We start from the raw sequence: 26439 nt of genomic DNA, 5'->3' as shown, positions 1-26439 counted from the left end.
TAAGGTTTACATTCACGAGAATAAAAAAGAAAAGTATAGCATCTTGTTGTGATATAATTTCTAATGGTCAGCAAGCACACACACACATGCAAGGCAGCTGCGTCATACATGTAAGCCTTGGTGCCCTTTCTTGATTTACTGTATAATTGCTGTGGTCTCCTCATCAGATATGACTTTGGTAAGTTTTAATTCAATTTGATGGCCATACGTAATATAACAAAGCAAACTAAATTAATTAGTTACTTAATTGGGCCAGTTCTGCCATTAAGTGATGTACAAAATTGAATTATCAGGCTGTTACTTTATACTGTGTGTTGTCCATTGGAACTCTACTGGACAGGTAGGTTAACTCAAGAGTTTGACAAGTCACTTGTCAGTGTGTCATTGAGTGGTTGAGTTTTTAGAATGTTTGCTGATTGTCCAAGCACACCTGGGCAATCATATGACTACAGGACCCAACATCAGAGTTGGTTGCATGTCGAGTTGACACGGTTAATGTATTTAAGTGTGACAATTTAAGCAGCTGGTTGAACGATTCCATTTGGATGAGTCTAGTGCACTGTCCGACTGATCACTACCCGACTCAACCCTACCTATGTGACCTACAGTAGTTTTAAGCTCAAATAGTTGACTTTTTGTCATGGCAATGCATCTGTCTGACTGTCTGTCAACAGAACTATGTTGAAAGGCCACCATGCCCATACTGCTTGATAGTTTCTTGTCAAACTTGGTGAGGTAATGACACATATCGACAGGTACTGTTGATACTCATGGTAGTAAAATGTAGGTCAAAGGTCATTTGGGGTCAAAGAGAGGTCAAACAGTGAAATCAAAGATGTGGTCAAAATCTAGCAGATAGCATCTAGCTGATCCACTTTCCTCAAATCTGGTTTGAAATCTGTGTTGAAAAACTTTGATTTGTTTCTGAGCTTGGCCTAGTACCTGTAACTAACCATTACATACTTTGTTCAATGTCTCGTTGACATCAGGTAGTTTGTAATTGAGCTACTTTGTCATTGGCACTCTAGTCTATTGCAGTGAAGGCCCCCACGCACACACAGTATTACAACTGACACATGGAAGGACTGAATAGTGCACTCAACGACTGTTTGCTGTTATCAGCCGGTGCTCGTGTAGGTCACATTTGTAAAACGTGGACAGTATTAGTTGTGAACCACTGCACACTGTTGACTGCCAGGAGGGAGAACCCTATGTCAATACATGATCAGATTTCCCGACTAACGCCCATGTGACTAACAACTGTCAAAGTCTTGTTCAGTCGTAGTCTTCAACACACGTACACTGCCTTGAATATCCACGTAATGATGGTCCATTGAATCAAGTCAGTCGGGCATTGTGCAGCGGGCTTTAGACTGCTCAGTCCCTTCCCTACGAACAAATTTATCTTTTGTAGTTCAAATGGCAACACTGATAAGGGTTCAACAATCAACAGTATCTAGTGCTGGGATTAAGGAGAAAAGTTTCAAATTTTAAATTGTCAAGGGATATATAGATCTACAAAATAGCACTGTCACTTAAAACTTAACCCTCGCTTTAAGGCATATTATTCTAGTTTTAGTTCAGCATATTTTACAGATGGTTCAATAAGTGATTGTATTTCATTATGGTCAATCTTTCTTTGTGGTCAATCTTTCTCTTCTGTGGTCAATCATGTCTAGGGCAGTCTGGCTGAGGTGGTTTGACTCCTCTGTGGTTTCGCTGTCCTAATATCTTTTATAGAAATGAGGTGGAAGGCACAGTAGCAGACGGAAGACTTTCCAATTACAATATTGCCAGGGGGCTCTGAGATGATGATATGTGACATCAGGGACAAAAATTTAATATTGTGTCAGGAAAGACATCTCCTTGTCATATGTTTTTTACCCTCTGCTAATAAAGAAGAAGAAAACTAGATACTAAATTTTAATTCTCAATATTCAAGTTCACAATGGTCCAAGAAGTATCTCTGCTTATCTGTTGTAACCTACTGTCAGTCTGTGTTGTTATATAATGTATGCATTGCCAGGATTCAACTCTAAAAACTTCAAGTGGCAGACACTTTGACTAGCAGGAAAGTGTGAACCATACTGCAATGCAATCACTCAGGTGCCTGTACAATTAATTATTAATGAATCAGTAATTAAAAGAACAATGACAGGGAAGGAGAAGGAGGAAAGGAAGATGAGGAAGAATTTAAGAGAAAACAAGGAGAGGGAGGGTGAGAGGAGAGAGAATATGGAGGGTGAGAGGAGGGAGAATATGGAGGGTGAGAGAATATGGAGGGTGAGAGGGAGGAGGTAGAGTGTGGAGGGGAGAGGGAAGGGAGTCGGGAAGGGGATTTTGAGAGTTGGTAAGGGTTTACAATAAATATTAACATAACCTGCAATGCATTTTAAGTGATATACTTCATTATGTATCTATTTTTGCAGTGTTAAGGTATGCAGCAACTTTGCTCAACAATCCTAATATACCATAACTTTGTGTCTCCATTCATATCCTTTTGAAATTCTTTGCACATCTAGTAACAAACTGAGAAGGATGAGTTTTTCTTCTTTTAGGGGGGGGGGGGGGCTTCATGGTGTTCCCTGATCACCCTGTCAGATTGTGGTTAAGTTGAACCATTTGTTATATAAATGTCACAATTGATAGATTGATTGAGGTCAAGAAGTTGCAAAAGCTGTTGGTGTCCTAGTTTTCCTGTCACAAAGAATTTAAATTCTCTTTAGGGTCTTTGGGGGGGGGGGGGGGCTGGAAGGAAGAATTTCGTTGTTGTGACATTTGAAAGTGTACTGTTTGAAAGTAAAAAATGTCTATACAGTATATACATTAACAAAGTTTTAGTCCCTCTGTTTGTTAAACAAATTTATGTTTGAGCACTTTGAGGGACAATTCTGCAATATAGATTAAATGAAAAATTTTCATCTTGTTTACATATTTTGTGATCTAAACGGTTTGAAAAGTAATTGAATGTGTGAGTGCAAAGAGTGAGCTATTTAGATGGGAGGAGATGGGGAGGGGTTGTAGGAGCTGGAAATGCGATAGAGAGACATGTTCTTGTAATCGTTGTACAATACAGTTGCTGACCAATGATAGGTACATGAATGTGTGGGTACAATCTGTGAGCTATCTAGATGGGAGAAGATCGGAAGGGGTTGTAGGAGCTGGGAAAGTGATAGAGAGACATGTTCTTTTAATCAAATTGTTGTATAATACAGTTGCTGACCAATGAAGAGTAATTGAATTTGAATGTGTGGGTACAAACTGTGAGCTATCTAGATGGGAGGAGTTCGGGAAGGGTTGTAGGAGCTGGGAAAGTGATATCTGAGAGACATGTTCTTGTAATCAAATCGTTGTACAATACATTTGCTGACAAAGAAATAACATTTCAAATCTCATGCAGCTAGTCCTGAAACTGCCGAAGTCATCCAAGGTAAGATTAGGATCACTTTAAAAGTTCCTTTTTATTGATTATTACTTTGTTATTAAGTACTTCATCATATATTTATCTGTATTTTCAGCTAATACAATTGATCACATATTTGTACTCAACTGTACTGGTGTAAGGTGATGGGACTAATCCAAGATTTAACACAAAACAGCTTTCTTAATCCTTAAGTTTTTACCTTGGTAATCTCCACTGCCACATTTTAGAAAGACAGATATTGCTTTACAAACTAATTAATACAGCAGACCGTGGATTTTTTTGCCTTTTTAAACAGTAGTTCAAAACAAAGCAGAATTAATTGAGATGTTAATTGCACTGTGTACTGATATATTTTGGATAACTTTTTCCTTCTGGCTCTCCTCATAACCATGTGGATTCTTGTTATTTGGTGAGTTGTTGTAGACAATTAAAATCAGTCCTTTTAAGTTATGAATACAATAGAAATTAAGAAATTGCTAACTTAGCTATCATTTTGTTCTCAACTTTTCATTGAGTTTCAAAGAAATGGTTTATCTTTTACATCAAAAGGAAACACCAATAGTGTACTACCACTTCCGACCGCTAGAAATAATTGTATGTGTGAATTGATGCTTGCAACTATTGAAATTCAGAGGTCAGCTTTCAATGCAAAATTACCTAAATAGACCTTTACACGATTCCATGAAAATTTATATGAAACAGTAGCGCGATGGATACGCACTTTACAGTTATAAATTTGTCCTATGCTTTGTATACCCTTAGTAGGCTATATTTCCTATGCGATTTATTAATTTATGGTTAATAACAACAATATTAACAGATTTGCATTTTGGAAAAGTGCAGATAAGGAAGAGTACTATATAAAAGAGGAAACAAGTTTATCACAGCTAGATTAAAATTAAATTTCTGGTGCTCCTTGGTGACAAAAATGTTAACACTTTCAAAGGAGTACATGGTACTACATACATGGTAAAGTTAACCTCCAGGGGGTACATATGTAGTTTTGAGAGCAAACAGGTTTGACATTCCCAAAGGCCATTACATGATTACATGATTACATGATTGTTTATATGTACAGTAGAAAAAGCTGGAAGGAGATGATGACACAGAAACCTAGAATTGGCTCTCTAAATCGCTTCATGATCACAAAATTGAGAATAAATGTATATCATGATCTTGCTCATAGTTTATTGCACAATTACTGTTTCCTTAATTACTAAAGGAAGAGGTGTGTTCCCAACCTTTAAAGTAATGCTTCTTTTCCACATGGATTGTGGCCTTTCACAAAATGCTACTTATAATCACATCTAACGAATAACTTTGAAACTTTTCGAAGTTGATTGTCTGTTAATTACTTTATAATCCTCATTATGATTAGATGATTTCTTTTTGTCATCACCTGTAAAGATTCTATGCTATATAAGCCTTATTATTATGATTAGATGAATTGAAAGTTGCCTGCTCAAGCTAATGACCAACCTTGCAGTGGGGTTTATTACTGTTAATAATTGCAAAATTGATCAAAATCAACTCATATTTACTGAAAATGTTCATCAGGACAATCTAGTTTAGCTGCCATGATACAGTAGCTCTATCATTACCTGTGTGGCAACACCTTTACTAGCTTGAGGCTTAATGTTCCATTCCTTGTCACCACTTGCATTAACCCTTGTAAAATGGCGATTAATGTGGGAGCCATTAGACTGTACCACCTGTCAAAACTCTATCAATCATTCTTGTGACTGCCATGGAATATTTACTGTAGATGTCTGGTTTCCAGCAAGGCAAAAAAACAAATGAAATAATGGGCGTGTATGTATATATGCAATTTCTACATACAGTAGTACAGTATGTAATGCAAGGACGTTTTGACACACTGTGTTGGTGTCCATAGGCTCATAGTAATAACAATAAGAATAATTTAACAAAAATAATAATAATCATAATACAGTAAACTTACATAGTCCCAAATCAGAACAAGAAGAAGCTGATCTAGGCGCTTTGCAATACAAGTCGATCAAAAGATCAATCAAAGAAAAACCTTAAGCCAGGGACAGACAGAGGAGAGGTGGATTGTCATAGAGGGGAGGGAGGGGGAGAGGGTGGGGGACTGGGGGAGGGGGAGAGGGTGGGGGATATCTGTGGTCCACTGGAATAGATTGTTGCCAAGTAGTGTTGGATCTAATTCACAGTGCATTCTGAGAGGAGGGAATGGGGATGTGGGGGAAATCGGACAATTAACTGTTCATACTTTTTATACCGGGATCTAAACATGGCATCTTTGCTGTTTGATATACTATATGTCACATTCAGTGATATGGGATGGTGAGTGTCCTACAAACTCTGTGGCCTGCTTGTTGGGAAGAGCACAGCTTGGTCATTTGGGATAATTGGTGCTTTGTATTCAGGTATTAGTGTACAATTTTCTAACATATTTTATGTCTGGGGTGAGTGGTGACCAGGAAGTACTAACATTACTTATGTATCCACAGGTGTGATGCATTATTATCATATAATAATATATGAACTCAAAATTTCTACTTACAACTTGAAAAGTCATAATGGGTGATTATGAACCATATTAAAGCTTTGTCATAATTTATATCATTTATTCCTATGTGGTTTTTTCTTCCACCTTTTATTCCTTGAAAAAAAGATGTCATCTTTGGGAAGCTTTGCTTTTGAACTTGATTGGTTCATACTAATAGATAGACTGACATACATTGTAAACATGATGTTGACTGTATAGGCCTCTACCCAGAAAAAGAAGGAATAACACAAGGTCCTGGGTTGATTAAATTGTGATTTGTAAATATTTCTCTTTTTGGTGCAATTTTATACTAATGGTTTAAAATTTTAGTGTTTTGTTGGTTTTGTTGTTGGAATTTTTACTCATTTGTACAAATTAGTACTAAATTTTACTGGAATTTGTTCTCATTACAAAATGTGCACAGTATCATGTTCACATAATCTAACCATGTATGAATAATTTAAACAAATTTGTAGATTAGTTGATATGGTTATCATCATGTTGGAAGTATACTTCCATACGACAATCCTTCCTTGAAGCGAAAGTGAATCTTTGCCTAACTGTTGACTTAATTGATACAGGCTTACTTTAAACAAGGAGCTGTAACAGCTCTTTGCATCAAGTATCTAGTAGTCAAACAGATACATGGAACTACTACGTTTGTTGTTATGTTAATATCTATACACTTTGTTCAAGACAGTATTACCGTAGTTTAGGGGACAAAAGTATTTAGCGATTGATTTAATAAACTATATACTACATATAACATACAACTTCGTTTCGTTTTCACAAAGTCACTTCAGTTGATCCTCACTTACCTGCCTCCTCGTAGCAACTGCATTCTTGCTCTAACATGCCTAGAGCATTTGGTGTTGTGAGTAGACGGTGAGTTTGTATACATGTGTACAAACCAGGTTAGGTTTGGAATATTCATCTCTCAGACATATTTTCATAAAATATAAGTAATGGTAATTACTAAAAAGGAAACCCAAAATAAAACGGCAATACTTCTATTCTGTACCCTTGATAACTCAACGGTGATCCTTCCAAGTAAGTAATTCACATCATGAGTCATTTCCACAAGGGGTTACACACTGTTTCGAATGGACTCAAACACGATGAAACATTGTGAATTTTCAATTTATTAATGCACATTTCATCATTGACAGCTATTTGAACTTGATTGTTTAAAAATTCCTTCTTTTGATATTATTGGCAGATAACTAAGAAAATCTAAATTTATCCTATTTTGGTAATATGTGTTTTCTTCTGTTTCCTAACTTGAAAACCCAGATGGGCCTCACGCTGAACACATTAAAGGTAAAGTATGGTATATATGTCGGCATAGTAGTATTGCCAGCAGTCAACCAGATCTCCACTTGTAGCGATAACCGTCAGCTTTGCTTTCCCTTGAGTCTCATACTGTAGCTTTCATGTGAACATTTCAATGTAGTTTAATATATAGTTTCTGTGGAAGTTTAATAATCCTCTTCATTTTGCTTTTTATTATTTTGATTGTATGTTTATTGTGCGGTTTGAGTTATTCTGATTTCATATTAAAAGTGTAAAGTTTGCCTTATTTTGGTTATGTAGCAATAATTGCTGTTTTTTGTGTGTCTGTGTTACATGTTTAAGAATTCAGTCCTCCTACAGTAGCTGCCCATTTCACTTGATCGATTATCAATTACTAATTTACCGTTCCATTTCATTTCGTTCGGAAGTTGTCGTTTAGGAATTTTTTCTTCATAACTACTGAATGAATTAGAAAGCAGTTTCAAGTAAAAACAAGTTACTTAAAGTGTGTCACAAAAGTGAAAGAACTTGAAGTTATTTGATATTGATCTGGAAGTTAAAGAAGTTAGCCCAATGATATGAACCACAACGGAATTATGAAATGGGATTAAGGAAGATCTCTTGGCACAAACTTCTGCATTTATTATTGAATGTCGGTTTGACTTTTAGCAATTTTTCTGAGAGTAACTTTGTTCTGTGTATTTGTTTTTTTTTTAATCATGGACCTCACAAAGATCAATCCATCCAGTTTAAAACTCATGTGACCTGTCTGGTGCCATGCATATAATGTTAAACAGCTGCTATTCATAACGTTATTGAGTCATTGTTATAAAGTGCCTTCCTGTTAATCAGCATGAGTTAACTGAACAGATTGGCTTGCTTGAGATGTTATTGAATGCAGCTTTACTGGAGGAAAATCAAGTGTGCTATTGATGTTGGTATAGATAGGTCAATTTTCATTTTGTCCTCAACTAAGTTAGAAGGGTTACAAGTGCTAGTCAAGCTTGATCAAGCATGCAGCAGTCTGGAATCTAGTCTATCCTTAGCTGAGCCATCTACAGTAGTTGGAAAATCCCATTCTAATACAAGTTTGGGATTGAGAAGGGAGGTGGGTGGGGGATAGGAGTCAAGACAAATGGTCATTGTTTTTATTATGAAGAGAAACAGACTATTCATAATATTATGTGTTTTAGTTTATAAGAGCGATCTACAGAACTGGTGAAGGAGGTATGACTATACCTAGATAATTTTGAACATTTAGAAACCAGCAGTATTAGGAAATTACAGCTGGTTGATGATGTCTCAGGTGATATTGCACACTAATCACAGCTGGAGTACTGTACGGTGTACTGTCTTATGGTTTCATGGTCTTACTAACTCGATGCAATACAAACAGTCTTATACTGTAGGTACTGTATATGACTTAATTAAAACTATGACTGAATTTAATTATACTCCTTTGATTTGAAACAAAGAAAACTGGCTTTAGGAATATTCAGCAAGAAGAATAAAGTCTTGTGCAATTTACTATACATAGTTCAACCAATTAAAAAGAGAAACAGGACATAACCCCCCCCCCCCCATCCTCCTCCAATACCTCTTCAGCAGGCTTCAACTGCATAGAAACATACAAGTACCGAAAAAAAAACTAAATGATTAGGATTTACCAAGAAATTCCCTTCAATCGTGTTTGACACTCAAACTGTGGATGGCTGTACTTTAGATTCATTATTTATGAAACAATGGTACAAAATTGTTTTTTCTTTGAAGAAAATATTCATATGATAAGTGTTCTGGGAAAAAAAAAAAAATTGCAAGTAGTTGCTGGGTTGAACAGGAAACTATCAATAGAGAGTATTATATAGTCTGTTCCTGGTACAGTATTTAGTATAACTTCCCTTGAAAACCAGGGAGCTACTATCTGAATACATTGCAGCTACCGATAGCCTCCCATGTCGAAAATAATTTGGAAATAAGACTAGATCCAGGATGTGAAACAAGCATTTTAAGTGTTTGTCATTTGAGAGTACATTTCCAAGTAAAATAATCTCACATTTGTTAGATACTGTAGCTCTCTGGTGAGTTAATGACATGAAAGATAAATCATCCATTTTCCATGCATGCCAACCAAACACAGTAGGACCAAGCTATGAATGCATGATAAAGAGATGTCACTGTAAGATTACCAATATACTGCTAACATCACTGTAGTAGTTACTGTCCATGGAGTGTATCAATGAACAGTGTGTGACACAAAAACTACAACATACACTCATGGCAATGATTAATGTTTTTATTTGTTTCTTCCTCTCTCTGGTATATAATAATAATAATAATAATAATAATAAATGAGACTTCTATAGTGCCAAATCAGTACACAAAGTCACTGCTCAAGGCGCCTTACAAAGAAAGCAAATGCGCCAATATTTAGGCACACGAGAGATAGGAAACTGTATTCAGTTTGAGTTTAGGATATTTCCCCACTTAGGAGTACCACAGAGCAAACATCACAACTTGCTTTGTTTTGCCCACTCCTTCTTCCCTCCTTACCCTATCCCCCATCCCCATCCCACACCCCCATCCCCCATCCCCCATCCTCCACACACAATTAGTGGTATATTAGATTGTGATCTGCACAAATCAGAGACCTACAAAATGAATCACTGCACCCCTCCCCCTAATGCCCAACACATACTACAGATAGGAGTACACAATATTTTACCCCAAGAAGAACAAGTTAAAAGGACCATCCTGTTCTGATCTGATTTGCACGGAACTCTCGTATGAGATTATTGGTCAATTAACTTACAAGTGAGTTGGTATTGCTATGTTGCTATCCCACCACTTCAATCAAAATCATTTTTAAATATATTTTTTTTTAAATGGTTTATTATACAGCAATGTTAATGAGTTACATGCAGAACATGACTAACATTGTTCCAAGGTTAATCAATCTTATGCTGCAACGATTCATTGCTGACAATCAGTACATGTTTGTAGTTTATTACCCAAATAGTGCACAATACATAATCTTATGCAAATGACTATGGGGTAATTATTTTTTGGTTAATTAGTGGCTTATTTCAAGAAAGGAGAGTCTCTTGACATCCTCTTGAAAAGCATGGAAAGCACAGCTCATTTAATTTTAGAATAACCTGTTTCTTTTAGCGAGCTTTTACTTATAACATCCCTTTAGTATATAGTCATTCCCAGGGAGTTTGCAGTGTTTCATACAGACCTCACATACAGTAGTACTAGATTACTACATCAGTTTATTATTACAGTGAGTCATTTAACTGTCTTCATCATCAGCTTACGTTTCATTTCGGTCATGACTAAGGGTGAACACTGAAAACTCTGTACTAACAACGTAGTCTTTTTCCACGTAGTGAGTCACTAACCTTACAGCTTGTGATTTCTAGTTGTGGAAGTCTCATCCGCCCGCACGTCAGTATTTGAAAGTGCTGTAAATCTCCATATATTATTACAGATAAAGAACTTTTAATCGCAAGCAGAGACCTTTTTCGTATATTTGAAGTGTATTTTTTATAGAATTTTGTTTACTTCAGAAGTGTGTTATTGATAAATCACAATCACTGTCCCCAAAACAGCCTCATATTAATATCTGGCTGTGAAAACGGGAAAGGAAAGTAGAAATAAACAAATTCACATCATTATTATTATTATCACACAAAGTCATCTGTACATATGTTCAACACACTAAACATGATGACGAAGGCAATGGCGATGATGAATATAAGGTTTTTGGCATAGTTGTTTGTGTGAATTAAAAAGAAGATATTCAGATATTTTATTAATAATTAATATTAAAATCTGTAGCCTTGCACCAGAGTTATATATTTATTATATTCATATTTTACAGTGGGTTTTCTCCTTATCCATGGATGCATTCATGTGTTCAGACATTGTAGAGTATAAAAGTTATCCTTTGACGATTCCATTAAGTATTAACATTGTTATATTTTATGGTTTTTGTAGTAACACATTAAACATAAAAGCATAATAAGTTATATTATAATATATATTATGATAAGTTTTAAATAAGAATGAACTTTAGACTTTCATGTCTATAGATCCACATTGAGAGAACTCGGTGGGTTACTTGAAGTCACCAATGCAGGTGAAAAAATGTGTTACAGTACAATTTCCAATATAAAAGGGTGGCAGAGAATTATTACTACAGCCTGTTTGCTTTCATGTTGTACTTAGAATGTACATCATGGAGCTAATTAAAGAGCTCTCTGTGTCTACATGTAAGCTTCTGTTTCAAATATAGTATAATATAGGTATATGCTGTCTTAGTGTCGCTTTCGTGCTTTGAAATATCCATCAATCTCAAAGACGCTTCATGTTAGGTATCAAAGGTCTTAGTTTGTGTAACAGGTGCTGTAAACACAGCATTTATCAAACTTGGTAAAATAATTTACAGGCTTAAAATACAATGGTTTGAATGGAATATGTGGTCTCAGATGCATGGTATGTTTGCTTTCATTTAGGCTGCCTTTTCCTTTGTTGGGTCCCATGAAACCTAAAAACATAAAATGACAAATAGAAAGTCTGACATAGGTGCCACTCCCAGTGGCCAGATTTGTGGTTTTCCATCTATTTGAAATGTCATAATAAAAGAAGTGACATATTTTGTTTGGAATGTTTAGGTGGAATTTCATTCATCTGTTATATTCATCTTGAGTTAAAAGTAGTCTTTTTGCTCAATTGTTCAGTTCAATTGTAAAAATTGTGTCTATAACCCCTTGTAGTTGAACTTCTTTATCTAAAGTATATGGCTTTTTGTTACTATATATAATATTTGTTAAGCAGTTTTTAGCACAAATAAAGAATGTGTTGTATGATCAAAATGGTATCATTAGATGTGAAACAATAAATTGATCAAAGCAGGAGTTCATATGTTCACTACATTGTGCATTGTTTACCCCACTTCCATGCTTACCTGTCTCATCACAACATTAGCACTACATACTGTACTCACTCTACCATGGCTAGGGTAAACATGGTAACAATACTTCAATAGTACATTACTTGGCTGTCCTAATCTCCTTTACTACCACAGTAGCATTCTATTTATGCAACAACTTTAATATAAGTCAGATGGAACAGTTCCACTTGAAATGTGCGCCTACATGAATTAGGAAACATCTGTTAATTATGCAATCCTGTGAAGATGCTTTGAATTATAGTCACAGAAGTAGGGAGCATCATGTCATACAGTAGCAGCCAGTGTGATGTCACTTGTAGTGTAATTACCATTGTTACATTCAATCATGACAATCAACATATATATCAATCATTAGATCCGAGAGGCTGTAAAACTCTGGATCAAGCTAATATAGCCAGCCAGTGGTGTTGTGCCACATATTATATTACATAGATTATGTCATGTTTGATGTATATCCCTGGCCATTTTTCAAGTGGTAAGAAAAGGACAAAAAAATAAAAGAGAGTGAGAGAGACAAAAGGGTACACAGATACACTTCTGCAAGTTACAAAGACAGTACATGATTTACTATGTGGAGGTAGGTGACACAACAGGGATGTTCGTGGTCATAAGAAGAAGAAAAAGAGTCCAAAAATAGTGTGACATGACAAAATTGAATGCATTGCAAATTGAGATATTGATAGTGGAATCCATGAACATTAAGAACTGTAAATGTTAGTGTACACCACCACATGTCATTGTGACAATCATCTGCAGCAATTTTATATCTTCATGGTGAGAACCTCAACACACAGGCTTTATACCTGCCATGAACTTCCCAAACCTCCTCCCGACCCCCCCCCCCCCAAAAAAAACCCCAGTAACTTATACCAGATACAGTTTTCATCTCTGTTCACTTGATAATCTATTCATAGAGAGTAGCTGAGAAGATATAATTGTTTTCCGACATTTTGGAATACTCTTCCATCTCCATCTTGACTTTGCTCTTTGAATATTCTACAGATACGGTAGCAAAGTCCGCCAAGAAAGCCGGTCTGAGCCCAACGGAAGCTGCCAACCATGCGGACAAATCTGTGAAAGTGGTATCGTCCCAGTCCAGCAGCGGATCGACTACCAACGGGTCGAAGGACGACTTTAAGATAGGGGATCGTGTGATCGTCAGCGGAACAAAACATGGACGTATTCAATTTATTGGAGGAACTCAATTTGCTGCTGGGGAGTGGGCGGGTGTCGTTCTCGACGACCCTATCGGTAAAAATGATGGGTCTGTCAACGGGGTCAGGTACTTTCAATGTGAAGCCAAGAAAGGTGTCTTTGCTAGGCCGGACAAATTAGTTTATGAATCTTCGACCACAAATGGCACCAGGAGATCATCCACCAGTGGACTGATGCGTCCAGCTGGGCTGCCATCCGCTCCTAGGATGGGTACCAAAGTTGCCTCACCAAGGGGTACCGTCTCAAAGGATGGGAAGACCCCAATCGGTACCTCAAGTCTTGCTCAGGAAGACGGCGATAATTCTGCGCTGAAGGTAATCTTAAATGATTTGTTGTTAGTAATGAGGTAAGAGTTGGGAGAGGGGAGGGGTGAGAGGGATGGAGGGAATGGAGGTGGGAGCAGTGCAAACAATGTTACCAATTGTTTGTTATCTAGGTAGATTGAAGTGCTAGTCATAAATTCCCAAACTAGTAAGATTCACAAGTTCCTTTAGGGGATTTATGCCAACAGGTAAACAAATCAAGTCATTTTATAAATATCCAAAACCAATTAGTTTTTTTGTGGTTTCTACAGCATTTCAACCTAATATGCAACCTAACATTATCACATCTGGTTCTATTTGCTACACTGTTGATATCAATTTGTGAGCTTAAAATTATAATTAGTATGTGCAGATGAAGAGAAGCAGCATTTCATCAAATGTAGCTATTTTGACTAATAATGTCTACTTTTCCATACAAATGCTAATTCCAGGTTGGTGATCGTGTTCTGGTCAGTGGCTCTAAGCTAGGAATACTGAGATTCGTTGGGCCCACCGAGTTTGCCAAAGGAGAGTGGGCCGGGGTAGAACTTGACGAAGAGATGGGCAAGAATGACGGTGCAGTTGCTGGTACTAGGTAAGGACATATATCTCCATTGTCATTAATGATAAATCTTTCAATTTTGTATTAATTATCATATTGTGATATGAAGAAAGTTATATCCAGCGTTTCCTTTCTTGCCAAAATCAAATCATTGTGATATAATTGTGTGATTTACACCCAAAGTGTGATTTGTTAAAAGCTAGTACTTGTAACCTATATATTTAACCTGCCTGCAAAAAGGATTTCACTGTCTCCTCCCTGTGTTAGTTAGAATAGCTTTCTTGGTGAGATTGGTGATGTCACCAATGTCAATTAGTGTGTCAACAAAAGTATCTATCTGATGTAAATTGTACAGAGCCGTGTGTTTTGTCAAGGCCTACTCGTTCATGTGAACATTGCACATGGATTAGAAAACCCATTTGTTTAATTTTGAATAATTGCAGTCATGCATGGATTTGACATTGAATGCCTGCAGTATGGAGTAGAGAACTATAATTGTGATGATATCGTTCAAAGTCAATTAAACTGCTTCATAGGCTTACTAGCGGATTCTTTTTCATTACGATAAAAGAACGCTGTCAAGGAAGGTTCTTCTCGAACTCTTATTCATGCTCCTCTAGATTCTCTGTGGCTCAAGCAATCTCTTAGTCATGGCTTTTCCCAAGTGCATTATTAGATTTGTCAAATTTATTAGTCCGAATGAAGGTGACACCATCTTCAGCTTTCGGCCTATCTGATGGATTATCATTCGGCAAAATAAATCACTGCATGTACGGCATATATAGGCACAGTCTAAGATAAAGGTTTCGGTGATTTCCTCCATTGAATGTAGTGTTCTATACTGGTGTGCTGTTATCTTCTAACTTCACAGTTACTATTAAGTTGAATTATTTTAGCCTCTGCAGAAGATCCTGCTAGGATGGAAACGTCAGGCCAACTTACTTTTACACATTCTATTACACAGGCTCTCTAGTGGATAAGCAGTTTGCTAACAGTATTATTTTAAGTTGAATTATTACCGCAATCACAAACTGCAGGGTCTGTATGTTTGGTGCTATATGATCTCATATGGATTATGGTGTTTATACTTTCTTGTTTTGTATCTTCAAAGTTCAAATAGTGAAATTTTCATGGTGTTACAGCTCACCAGAAGGATTTTTAATTTGTGGATGTATAACGTTTTATGATTTCTTACATATTTATGCCAGTCATATTTCCATTATTTTGAAATGGTCTAATTTTAGAAGGTGAGTACAGAAGTGTCACCAGTGATTGATGGGTCAAACTATGGATAAAATTGTAGTTACAATGGAATTTTTAAGCTTAAAATCATTCATCAATTGTAATTAGGACTTGACTGATGGGGAAAGAGATGGTATGTAGATATGGTAAGCTACATAGATCCATTATACCACTAAATTTACTCTTTCCGTTGTTCTGTGTGTTGTGTCTGAATTCTTCACAGTATTCCCAATTAAGTATCCTTGTATCTGTCTTTAAATTTATCAACATAACTCAATTCATAGCATAACTTAAATGTAATTACTGGACATTCCATCATATGTTTATCCTGTTTAAAGAAGACACAGATGCTGCTGGTCAAATCAATGAAGGGGTGGGTATGGGTAGGGGTGGGGGTGGGGCTGGTATGGAGTAGGGTGGGGGTATTCAAGGAGCAAATGAGAGTGGTAGAGCAGCAGATAGGCAGCTTTTGGCAGACTCTTGGAGACCCTACACCCTTCTTCTCTTTCATAGTGTTTAATCAATCAGGACAAACTCAGTCAGTGATGTTCACATACTGTAGTAAGGAAGCATTTCTAGTGTCCTTGGCATTGTGAGCATTATAACACAACTTAGCTCAAAGTCTAGTTCAACCAAAATTGCTTCCTGCTGTGAACCAGGTTTTGCTCTGACATACATTAAAAACTGGTGAGGGCTTAAGCTTAGGAAACAGAAGGTGACAAGAGAAGGAAATTAATGTGTCAACTGTTAACAGTTAATGACTTAGATCTTAAGTACAGTAGCTTCAATAGGTCAATTAATAGTTCCTGTGGCAGAAACAGCGGAGGTTAATATTCTTTTAAGAAGTGCAAAGCTTTGGTGTTTATATCAGAAAGAAGTCAACGATTGATGAAGATGTTGTGGATGACTGAGTAGAAGATGACAAGGAAAAGGAGGGGGGGGTGGAAGAGGGAGGTTGTTGGAGGTGTTGGGAGTTAACCTCTAAATTTGTAAGCAGCTTCAGAGATCTTTGTCCCCCCCCAACCCCTTCATGATAGTACAAACAACTCAGGTCAAATTGAAGTATGTTTTATTGCTACATATAAGTAACATATATATTTGTGAAATTGAGCATTTCATCAGTTATTCAAAAGATGAACTAGTATCTAGAAATCTGTCTAATTTATTGAAATTTTGGATAGTGACATACTAGAAAGATGACACCAAAAAAACAAAAAAAAAGGCACATTGGTTTGACTATAAATTGTCCAACCAATTTAGCTTTCAATTAATTTAAGTACATCAGCAAGGTATACTATAAATTGAGAACCATTGTAATATATACAGTTTGTTATTAAACTGGTAAATCATAACGTTGAACATTAACTATAAAAGTTCTGTGGATGTGTTGAAATGCTGCACAGCCCTGACGTTTCATACTGAGTTGTCAAATGTCCGGATTCTAGCTGATTTTAAGTCCTTTTTAGGTATCAATTGAATAAAAACAAACATAGGAATTGTTAACACCCTGATTTTCTAGCTTTTTGTTGAGTCATCCTGTAACTCTGATCTCAACATTCACTTTTGCTTATGCATAACCCGTTGGATCGTTCGTGGAGCAAAATATTGGGCCTTGATCGTAACCTTTATATATTTTGGAGACAAACTTTTCTTGACATACTCCACATTGTGTGTTCAGAATTGACATGTCAATATGGTCATCTGATTTATGAAAATATTACAAAAACAAACTCTAAGCACTATAAAATGAATCAATTCTGATCATCCATTTGCAGGTATTTTCAGTGTAGACCAAAGTATGGTTTATTTGCTCCCGTTCACAAAGTCGCCAAGGTCCACACCCAAGCTTCCAATTTGGCGGAGAGTGCCCGGAGTCGAAGGAGTAACAGCAGCAGTTCCTTGAGTTCCATAGGATCAAGGAACTATGGATTAAACGCATCGTCTGGAAGTATTATGACCTCAAAGTCATCCGAACTAAGAAAGGTAGGAGGATCTGGAAGAGGGTTTTGTCAAAGTTATCAGGGCAGCAAGACTAGAAAATGTCACTCGCTGTAAAGTTCTTTTATTCGTAATGTTTACAGAACTAAAATCTTGTGTTGAGGCACAGATGAAAAATGCAAAATGCACAGAGGAAAAATGCAAAATGCACAGATGAAATAAAATGAAAAGTGCAAAAGGCACAGATGATTAATGCACAGATGAAAACATGAAAATGAAAAATGTAAATTTATTGACTACAATTTGAAAACCCTGTTGGATTTCCAGCTCATATTGTCCAGAAACATAGGGAACTGATGTTTTATTTCACATGTTGCCTCATGCTGCCAGACTACAAATTTATGTTTGTAAGTTTTACAAAAGCGTTCATATTTAACGGAGACAAAATTGCTTCCTCACTTACCTGTCTCCTCATAACATCTGCACGCTCGCTCTGCCGTGTTTACGGTGACCTGAAGAAAGAGAATCCCTTCCTACCATCTAAGTTAGATTCTATAACAACTGTTTCCTTAATGGTAACATGGTAATGTTCAAATGTTGAGGTACTACTTATTTCATTTCTTTAAAGGCAGTACAAATACTTGTCAGCAATTCAAAAGCAAAAAGAATTAACAGAAAATGCAAGAACTCACCCCCCTTTACCCCCACCCCCCTAAATAAAATTGATTGTGACATGGTGTGTAATTCTCCACATGTACTGTATGTATTGACCCCCCCCCTTTCCTTATTATTTTTTATTATTATTATACAAAATTTCTATAGCGCCTTATCCAATCAGAATTTGCTCTAATGCGCTTTACAGTAAAATACAAACAATCATGATATACAAATATATAAATCGATAATGTAAGGTATAAAAAGAGTAGAAAATTTGTTAAATACCATCTGACAATAAATTGTATAAAAACTGCAAATGTAAAAGCGAAAATGATACAAACAAATTCTTAAAATTTAAAATATATATAAATGTGAAAATTTTTTAATTTTAAAAGCGCTATAAACGCAAAATCTCCATTGTCGGTCCTTACCCATCTCTGAAATAAATCAACCTTCTGTTCAGTTAGTTTAGTAAGCATCTGAACTAGGTTTGATGTTTATCAACTTCTACAGGTCTATTCTGTAGATTTTTTGTCAACATATAATCTCTTTCTCATTAATGTTACTCTTCTTTAAATCCAGTTTTGTTTTGTTATCGTCATCACCTCTTACCCCTAATAATTTATAAAAATTGATTAGACAAATCTTCATTTTAGGGACTTTATGGTTATCTTTCTCATCTATCTGGGTTATCTATCAAACCACAAGTTTGACTTATTTTCAGGGAAGTTGACAAATGAACTCACATAACACAAAAAACTTAAATTTATCGATAAGGTTGAATCTTTCCCCAGGTAATTTGTTTTGTCTCTGAAAGTAGATCTAGTTATAAACAAAGACACTTTCATACACACTCATCAAAGTTTATATCACTCTGGGTTGCATAACATGTAAGTATTCATTGGACCTTTAATACTGACATCTTTATTGGACTGAATGTTTCTAACTATGAATGTGACTTATGGTGAGATGTTTTTTTGACTGCTAGTCCATTATTTTGTTTGTCCCTTTTTTGTTAATGATTCACTAATGTAAAGTTTGGGGTGGCAGGGAGGTGGGGGGGGCCGGGGGACCAAGGTGGGGGACCAGGAGGGTAGCATAAAGTTTCAGTGTTTGTCTGTTTTTCACCTGAATTTATTATTTTTGAAAAGGAACCAGAGATATGACACAGCAAGAAATGACAGAGGCTGCAATGATAAGAGGGAGGGTAATGGGGAGGAGGGAGGGGATGGGGGAGGGGAGGGGAGGGGGATGGCAATGGAGTCAGTATATTTGGGTAATGGTTGTAGGGGTGTTTTTGACATTGGTTGTCCATTTGATAACAGCTGTGTTATTCGTAATGAAGCATCCAAACATGTTTGAAATCCAGGTAACTCTTAAATTGGGACTAAAGTGATATCTTACACAAGGAAACCTAAACAAAGTTGACTTCATTGAGATAACTTTTCAACAAATCTAATGAGACACAGTCAGCTTTTAAGCAAAATCAAGTAAAAAATCTGTGGGATTTGAAGCAATTGTTAAGAAATCCATCCATGAAAGATTGGATCGGTTTGGAAAATTTATAGACTGGTTGCAGGAACTGGTTGAAGGGTATTCATGTTTCAACCTTTCTGAAATCTATTGTCACATGATCACTACAAGCAATCCATTACCATTGGTAAAACAGAACTGTCAACTGTCCAAATACATCATGATTAGTGAAGCCATGTTACACTGATACAGTGACCCTACTGTGAACCTAATTATTCTATTCGATGCTCACCCGCACTCCCTATTGTTAATACTCTACATGAGCTTCTATGAAAACACAGCTCATGAATCCATACAGCAGCACAACAACATTTAATTCTGTTGTACAGTAGTAGTATGATAATAAAAAACATAGTCTAGTCAAAAGCCTTTGAGCACTCAATGTTAATACAAGGTTCACAATGTGTTACACACATTAATGTGAGACACTGCATCGGAATGTGTTACATGTCCTGCTGTGGTCGGGCCACATGACGCAGTAACTTTGGGAATAGATAGAAATTATTTTCACTTGATAAATATGTTACTTTGCATCGTTAGACTAAAACAAATGTCCTGATGGTTGTTAAATTCTTTATATAAGCATTGCTTGCAGAAATGAATTGAAAGAACCTGCAAAGCAGAACTGGCTTTTCTTTCTCATACACCCTTTGACCTCTCGGTGTATTTTACGTTCAATGCTGTGAATGCCCTCCACCATCATAGCTACAATAATTAACGTTTCTCTTCCTGTCGCTATGTGCTCGATATTTAACCGTCGTGTAACTTTTCTGTTTTGAATTTCATTTACAGCATCTATAATTTCTTCTTTTTAATTTTTTTAATTTTTATGATTTACTTACAAAACAATGCTCACCTTTTTGTTTTGGCATGGTTCTGTACTCTTTGTTGTTTTTGTTTTTTCGTTTTGCCGTGCATTTCTGATTTTTAGAAGTCCACTCCTCAAAAGTCCTCCATAGCAAAACCAACCTCCTCCTCCGCACGCCGATTGTCTAAGATTAAAAGACCAGAGGGTAAAATGTCGCGCTCATCTTCCCAGAGTTCCTTGCTGTCGGAGGCCGATTCGGTGGACTTGAATGAGAACGTTAAAGATAACAAGGAAGAGGTGTGGTACTACTCATTGGTTCTCTTCTTATTTGCATCATTCCTTAACTTTTCATGACACTGGTTGCAGAGAAAACAGATTATATTTAGGGGTTTCCAGTAAAAATTCATGCAGTCACATTGCAGTGATATCAAAATCTTATTATGTGTAAAAGTAAGTTGGCCTTACTTTTACATATTCTCTTACACAGACTCTCTAGTGGATAAGCAGTTTGCTAACAGTTTTATTTTATTTTGAAAATCTTATTATGGTGGTTAAAGTATAAATTAGATTATGTGTAGAGTTCATGTACAGTGTGAGACTCTGTAATAAATAATTTGAAACATAGAGCCAGAGCTAGGTTCATTGACTTGCAAGGCTCTGTGGCTTGGAGCAGAATTTGCAGAGAAATTATTGGGACCTGATCTTACATGTACTCTCTCTCTCAATGTGGGTATTATATCCTGAACTATTTGATGGCTAAATTCAGATATATATGATGGTCTGAAGGTTAATAATCCACTAAAAGGAAATGAGAAACAAAGAAAAAAGGGAAAATAAAAAACAAAAACAAAAACAAAAGGAAGAAAAGGAAACAATTGATTAAATTATTCCGAAATAAAACCAATTTTTTGTGATAGTTAATACTTTATCACATATATTAGCTTCAACAACAGTCTCTGTAATTAGTGACAATTGGGTCATTGAGATATAAATATCACTGCTTTGTGAATGTCATGTTCTGTAGATAAAGACGGGTGACATGTTTGAGAAGTCGCAATCAGTGCCTATATGCAGCATGTTGTACTTCTAGCATGCTCTGATTAATTGCATGATCTATACAACTGATATCCTAAACATCTTTTATCAACTCAGGTAGTTTACTAATTTGTGGTGAGAGACATCAACTTGTTTACTCTCATTGTCCTGTTTGTTAATTTACAAATCGTAAAGAAAGCATATTTAGATGATAGATATTAGCTATTAGCACTGGTGTATTGTTCTCCCCTCAGTTTCCTCATTAATTTTCATGTTTGTCCACAAGAATAGAAAGACGTCCACATTTATGTCAAACGTTGTATCTCATTTCATTTTGCCTTTTGTGCACCTTGTAGCCTGTAGTTGTTGTCCCTTTTGCATGTAACACAGTTCATGAATATTCATTAGCTTCATACCTACTTCATTCTCTTCCGTTCCCTATCCTTAATTCTACCCACCTTCACTTTTTTTTTCCCCGCCAAAAAACGTTTAGCGGTCACAACCACGCAGATCTTCTGTTGACCTTCTGTCAGCGACCCCTAGGGGTACAAGGAAGGGTAAGGGGAGGCTCTCCAGGGCCTCCTCTCAGAGTTCAGTCTTGTCTGGTACAGACTCCACTTCTGGTCTTGGTGACCAGGAACTTGATAGAGGAGAGGTGATTATGTCACATGCATATATATATGCATGGCAACTGGTGATGGCATATTAACCCGCATATTGAAATCAAACTCCTACTGATGTAACATTGGTAGATCCAATATTTAAACCATTTGATAATCTGTAGGCTTCCCTTTACCTCACGGAAGTTGCTAAACAGGTGTAATTTTTGTAGGATACCTGAGATTCTGTGATTATTTACCTACGGTACCTGAAATTATTCCCTGCATGTAGTAGTAATTTGACTCCCCCCCACTGTCCCCACTCTATATCCAAGGAAATAAACTTTTCTCTGATTCGGAAAATTAACATATATTCTTATGCTAGTTACCATTGTTAGCCAGCCGTCCTCCATGTGTAAATCACTGACGAATATTCCTATATTAGCTAAGTATCATTCAGTCTTACATGTCGTAGGCAGGGTGTCATCATTTCATGCAAAAGTTGTGACTATTTACTGTCAATACTTGAATTGAACCCTCATCCCCACCAATTGTGATTTTCCAATTATGTTTCAAATGTGTACCCCATGCTGATAATTGCATTGGTCAATTTCTGTTGCCCCCTTCCCCTACCCCCCAAATAAATGTAGTGAAAATAACAGTAAATGGCAACTACCCCTCTGCACCTTCCCACCCCTTAAAGAAATGTAACAACAAAGCAAAAAAAAAGAAGGAAAGTAAAGAAAGCAATGGTCATAGATTGCGAACAGCTTGCATCCTGCTCTTTCAAGTCTAGCTGGTTTTGCTGGCATCAATCATCATTTTATGATGGTCTTTTTTAGCTTTGTTTCACTGCCGAGAAATATTTATGAATTACCCCCCCCCCTTTTCCAAGTGGTACAACCTCACACACTCTGAGCCACATCGCACACAGTAACAGGTACACACTACACACAAGCATCATAACTTTTATAGATGCATGGTGCAAGAGCCCAATCTATTGTGCATAATATTTTATATTTACCTAATGGAACATATAGCAGTGACTTGTTTGTTGTTGTATATTGTTTACTGGCTTAAATCACACTACCTGCCAAAGATCTGAATATTTTAATCAAATCTATGCTACAGCCACCAGCTCTCTTCCCCACCCCTGCCCCAGCCTCCTTCCCCCAACCCCCTCCCCCAAAATAAAGAAAACCCTAAGATAATGAAGTCTCTGACATTCTCTACTTTCTGAAGGCATATATTCCAGTCTAATTTAGTTTATCTTTAACAAATTAACAACTATTAAAATATAATCAAGTATTTACCTTAAACCATTTGCTTCTTATCCTTTCTTGTGGTAGACCAAGCTTTATACCAAAAACCACAACATGACATCCACTGAACAGCTTCTTGAATGACATAGAGCTCTAAGTTACTAGTAGACCTGAATTGTGTGCATCTGAATAGCTTACTTCTACAATAACAAAATAGTACTCGCTGTGACTTATTCCATACATAGATAAAAGTAGAGTGTACCGTCCATTATGAAGTCGACTATGACATCATAACAACTGCATGAGTTTGATGTTACCATATTGACTTATACTTGTATATACTCTCATTATAAACAGGTAAATACTAAAACAAACTGAAGAATTAAACCAACATTACACTCAAGCATGTATGTGGCTCTGGTTAGAAGGACATGATTAAGGCCCCCAATTTCCAATTCTAAACACATGTAAAGTCCATTACTGGTTTTCATGGATCACTGTATGACAAGCTATATACTGCTCCTTGTACAGTAAAATGTCAGTTGCTCGATAGGGGATTAGGTTGTAAAACAGCGTGATTTACTTAGCACCATGAGGCAGATATATGCGTCATGTGCTTGACAACTCATGCATAACCGCAATTTGCTAATGAGGAGTGAGATCCAGTGTAATTTGGTGCTGCAGCCACATGCTTTCTACCATCAATAAGGCAAGATCTTTGCTTTATAATTATTTTATGTGTCACTCTTTTCCCAAGGTAACTAATCAGTAAAAATTTATTTAGTATGTACAGTATACAGTATTTCAATTTTGACATAACAATAAAGCAAAAGAAAGAATTAAACCAGCAAGACAATAATAAAATGAGAAAGAAATACACAAAGAAAGCAAGACAAAAAAACAAAACATGAAACAAAGAATTTGTAGGAAAGACAAAGCCTGGTTCTAGTCATAATCTGGGAATTTGTAGATATGAGACAAAGACAAGCTTTAAATCAAAAATAATCTTCAGGATCGAACAGGTGTTTGAAACACTCGAAAGATAACTCCCGAGAGCTAAAAAAATTGTTGCTATGGTTGTGAGATTTTGGATCATGTAACAGTATCATATATCGGAGAATAATAATTAATGGGACTGTCTTAGTTACAGTAGAAAGGAAAGTTCCATCGTCTTGCACAGAGACATTGCGGCTGAGTGTGTGATCACACATGTATAACCCATGCAGTAATCTCTTACGTTGAATCAAGCCAGTGTTATTGCAAAGCGGGAGAGTATAGAGTAGTGACCCCAATTTATACACGCTAGAGTACGGAACTCAAGTCGATGATCTTCGTTGTGTCATCTATAGAAGAGAAATTATGCTGATTGAATTTGTCGAAAGGGTTATTGTGTCAAAGAGTAGTTCTGTTTTAATAATGAAAAGTGTGACCAGGTGTAAAGTTGGGCTTAATTAATATTGATGTTACTTAAAAGGAAGGTTTAAAGTATTAGTAGTAACTAATGCAACTGAACCGTCGGTATCATTGATTTTTTATCTTTGGGAATAATTGACTCTGGAGAAGCTTTCGTAACAGGTTGAGAGTGAGTTCATAGCATCGTGAATCATCATTGGTTAATTTACAATGCAAATGACATTTGATAAAAGCAACCGCTGAATAATGAATGACTCAAAAAGTGCAGAAATAAGATTGGATTTTGTGAATAATTGTCAACAATAGGTTTAATTCTATATTGTAAATGGATTAAACATCAAGTACGAATAAGACATGAATGTTTAATTTATGACAAAATTGTGTGGGGTGAAAAAGTGGAACATTTGAAGTGGCAGCACATATATGTATCAATTCTAAAAATGTACAGAAACTCAAATAACATACTTCATAAATTAATGTAGGATATTTTGTAGCATTTACAGAAAGTGGAATTACCTTCTAAATTTATTCATGACAGAAAAATGACATGTTATGGAAAAATTTGATATAATCCTCATTGCAAAACTGTAATCTTTCCCCAAATAAAAACTTTATAGCATTTGATTCGTAATTATGATTTCTTAAGTAGTTTATTAACAAAAACATCACTGTTGTATTAGTGCAAAGGTGACTGGAATCAAGAATGTTTCTTATGACTAGATCTAAATAATATTAATGTGATATAAAGTTGGGTAGTTTAATTCAACAGCATAGGATATGTTTTCATTATATTCCAAATGACTTAACCGCCAGTGAATGTATGTAAGCTAGGCTTCTTTGTCCATACTTGCGAAGGTTTTGGCAAACTTCACTTGAAATATTCGCAAATCACATCAAACATTTTTTGGTTGACACTTAGCTGCTAACTGTCAAATGCCAAGCAAGCATTTGATTCTTAGACATGATGTGAATCACTTTCGTTTTAATGAAAGTGTTCGTAGGTCTTTGCTGCGCATCTTTGAACTGTATTTTACCTTCAACTTGTCACCCTGACCGCTTTCTTTATAATACTACATAACCAATACGTAAGATATCATTTTAATCCCTGAGACATATTTATTATTATATTACTATGCCTTAAGGGAAAAAGAGAGAAAATTACATCCTTGAGCCCTTTTGATTTTTACAATCAGAGTATTTCTTCAATTGAATGCCCTCATAAACGAACAGAGAGAGAAAAATATCACAGGTACATTGCTCAGAAATTCACTTAACAATATTACTGAAGCAGATAATTGCCTGTGTGTGGGGATAATATTATCCTGTGACTAATTTGAAAGCAGGTTTTAGATGCACATGTGACTCATGTGGCTAAAAAAATCAATTCAATTTTTTTTTAGAGATTATCTCCAAAACTTGATGTTCCCATAGATAATAAAGAAAGGGAACGCTGGTGGTTCGACACCGAAATAATGTTTGGGAATAATTACTGCCGCAGTCATATCTAGGTTATTTAAAGGGACCCTGTAGGAAAGTCCAGCAAGGTCAAATGTTTGGAGTTTAAAGCATGTAGGAGAAGATGATAGGAGGGTGCGGGGAGGGGGTGTTGGTTGCTTGACCTGAGTGTAGGACAAGAAACAACAATAGTAAT

General features: G+C 36.2%; 1 protein-coding gene across 12 annotated transcripts in view; it reads left to right on the top strand.

The window, feature by feature from the left end:
- The window catches only part of LOC139981495 (uncharacterized), a 100720-nt gene that overhangs the window by 23512 nt on the left and 50769 nt on the right, over positions 1–26439 (top strand). For 5 of the 12 annotated variants that reach the window (XM_071993920.1, XM_071993913.1, XM_071993911.1 and 2 more), the window contains exons 3-9: positions 3401–3430; positions 7248–7274; positions 13225–13751; positions 14192–14334; positions 17319–17526; positions 20603–20776; positions 22008–22169. In XM_071993920.1, the coding sequence (XP_071850021.1) occupies positions 3401–3430; positions 7248–7274; positions 13225–13751; positions 14192–14334; positions 17319–17526; positions 20603–20776; positions 22008–22169 (1271 nt within the window). The remainder of the gene's footprint in view (positions 1–3400; positions 3431–7247; positions 7275–13224; positions 13752–14191; positions 14335–17318; positions 17527–20602; positions 20777–22007; positions 22170–26439) is intronic. The other 7 variants (XM_071993919.1, XM_071993917.1, XM_071993922.1 and 4 more) reach the window with 5 other exon arrangements.

Source organism: Apostichopus japonicus, chromosome 15, assembly GCF_037975245.1.
Source record: "Apostichopus japonicus isolate 1M-3 chromosome 15, ASM3797524v1, whole genome shotgun sequence".
Classification (NCBI taxonomy): Eukaryota; Metazoa; Echinodermata; class Holothuroidea; order Aspidochirotida; family Stichopodidae; genus Apostichopus; species Apostichopus japonicus.
This window is presented reverse-complemented; position numbering and strand designations above follow the sequence as displayed.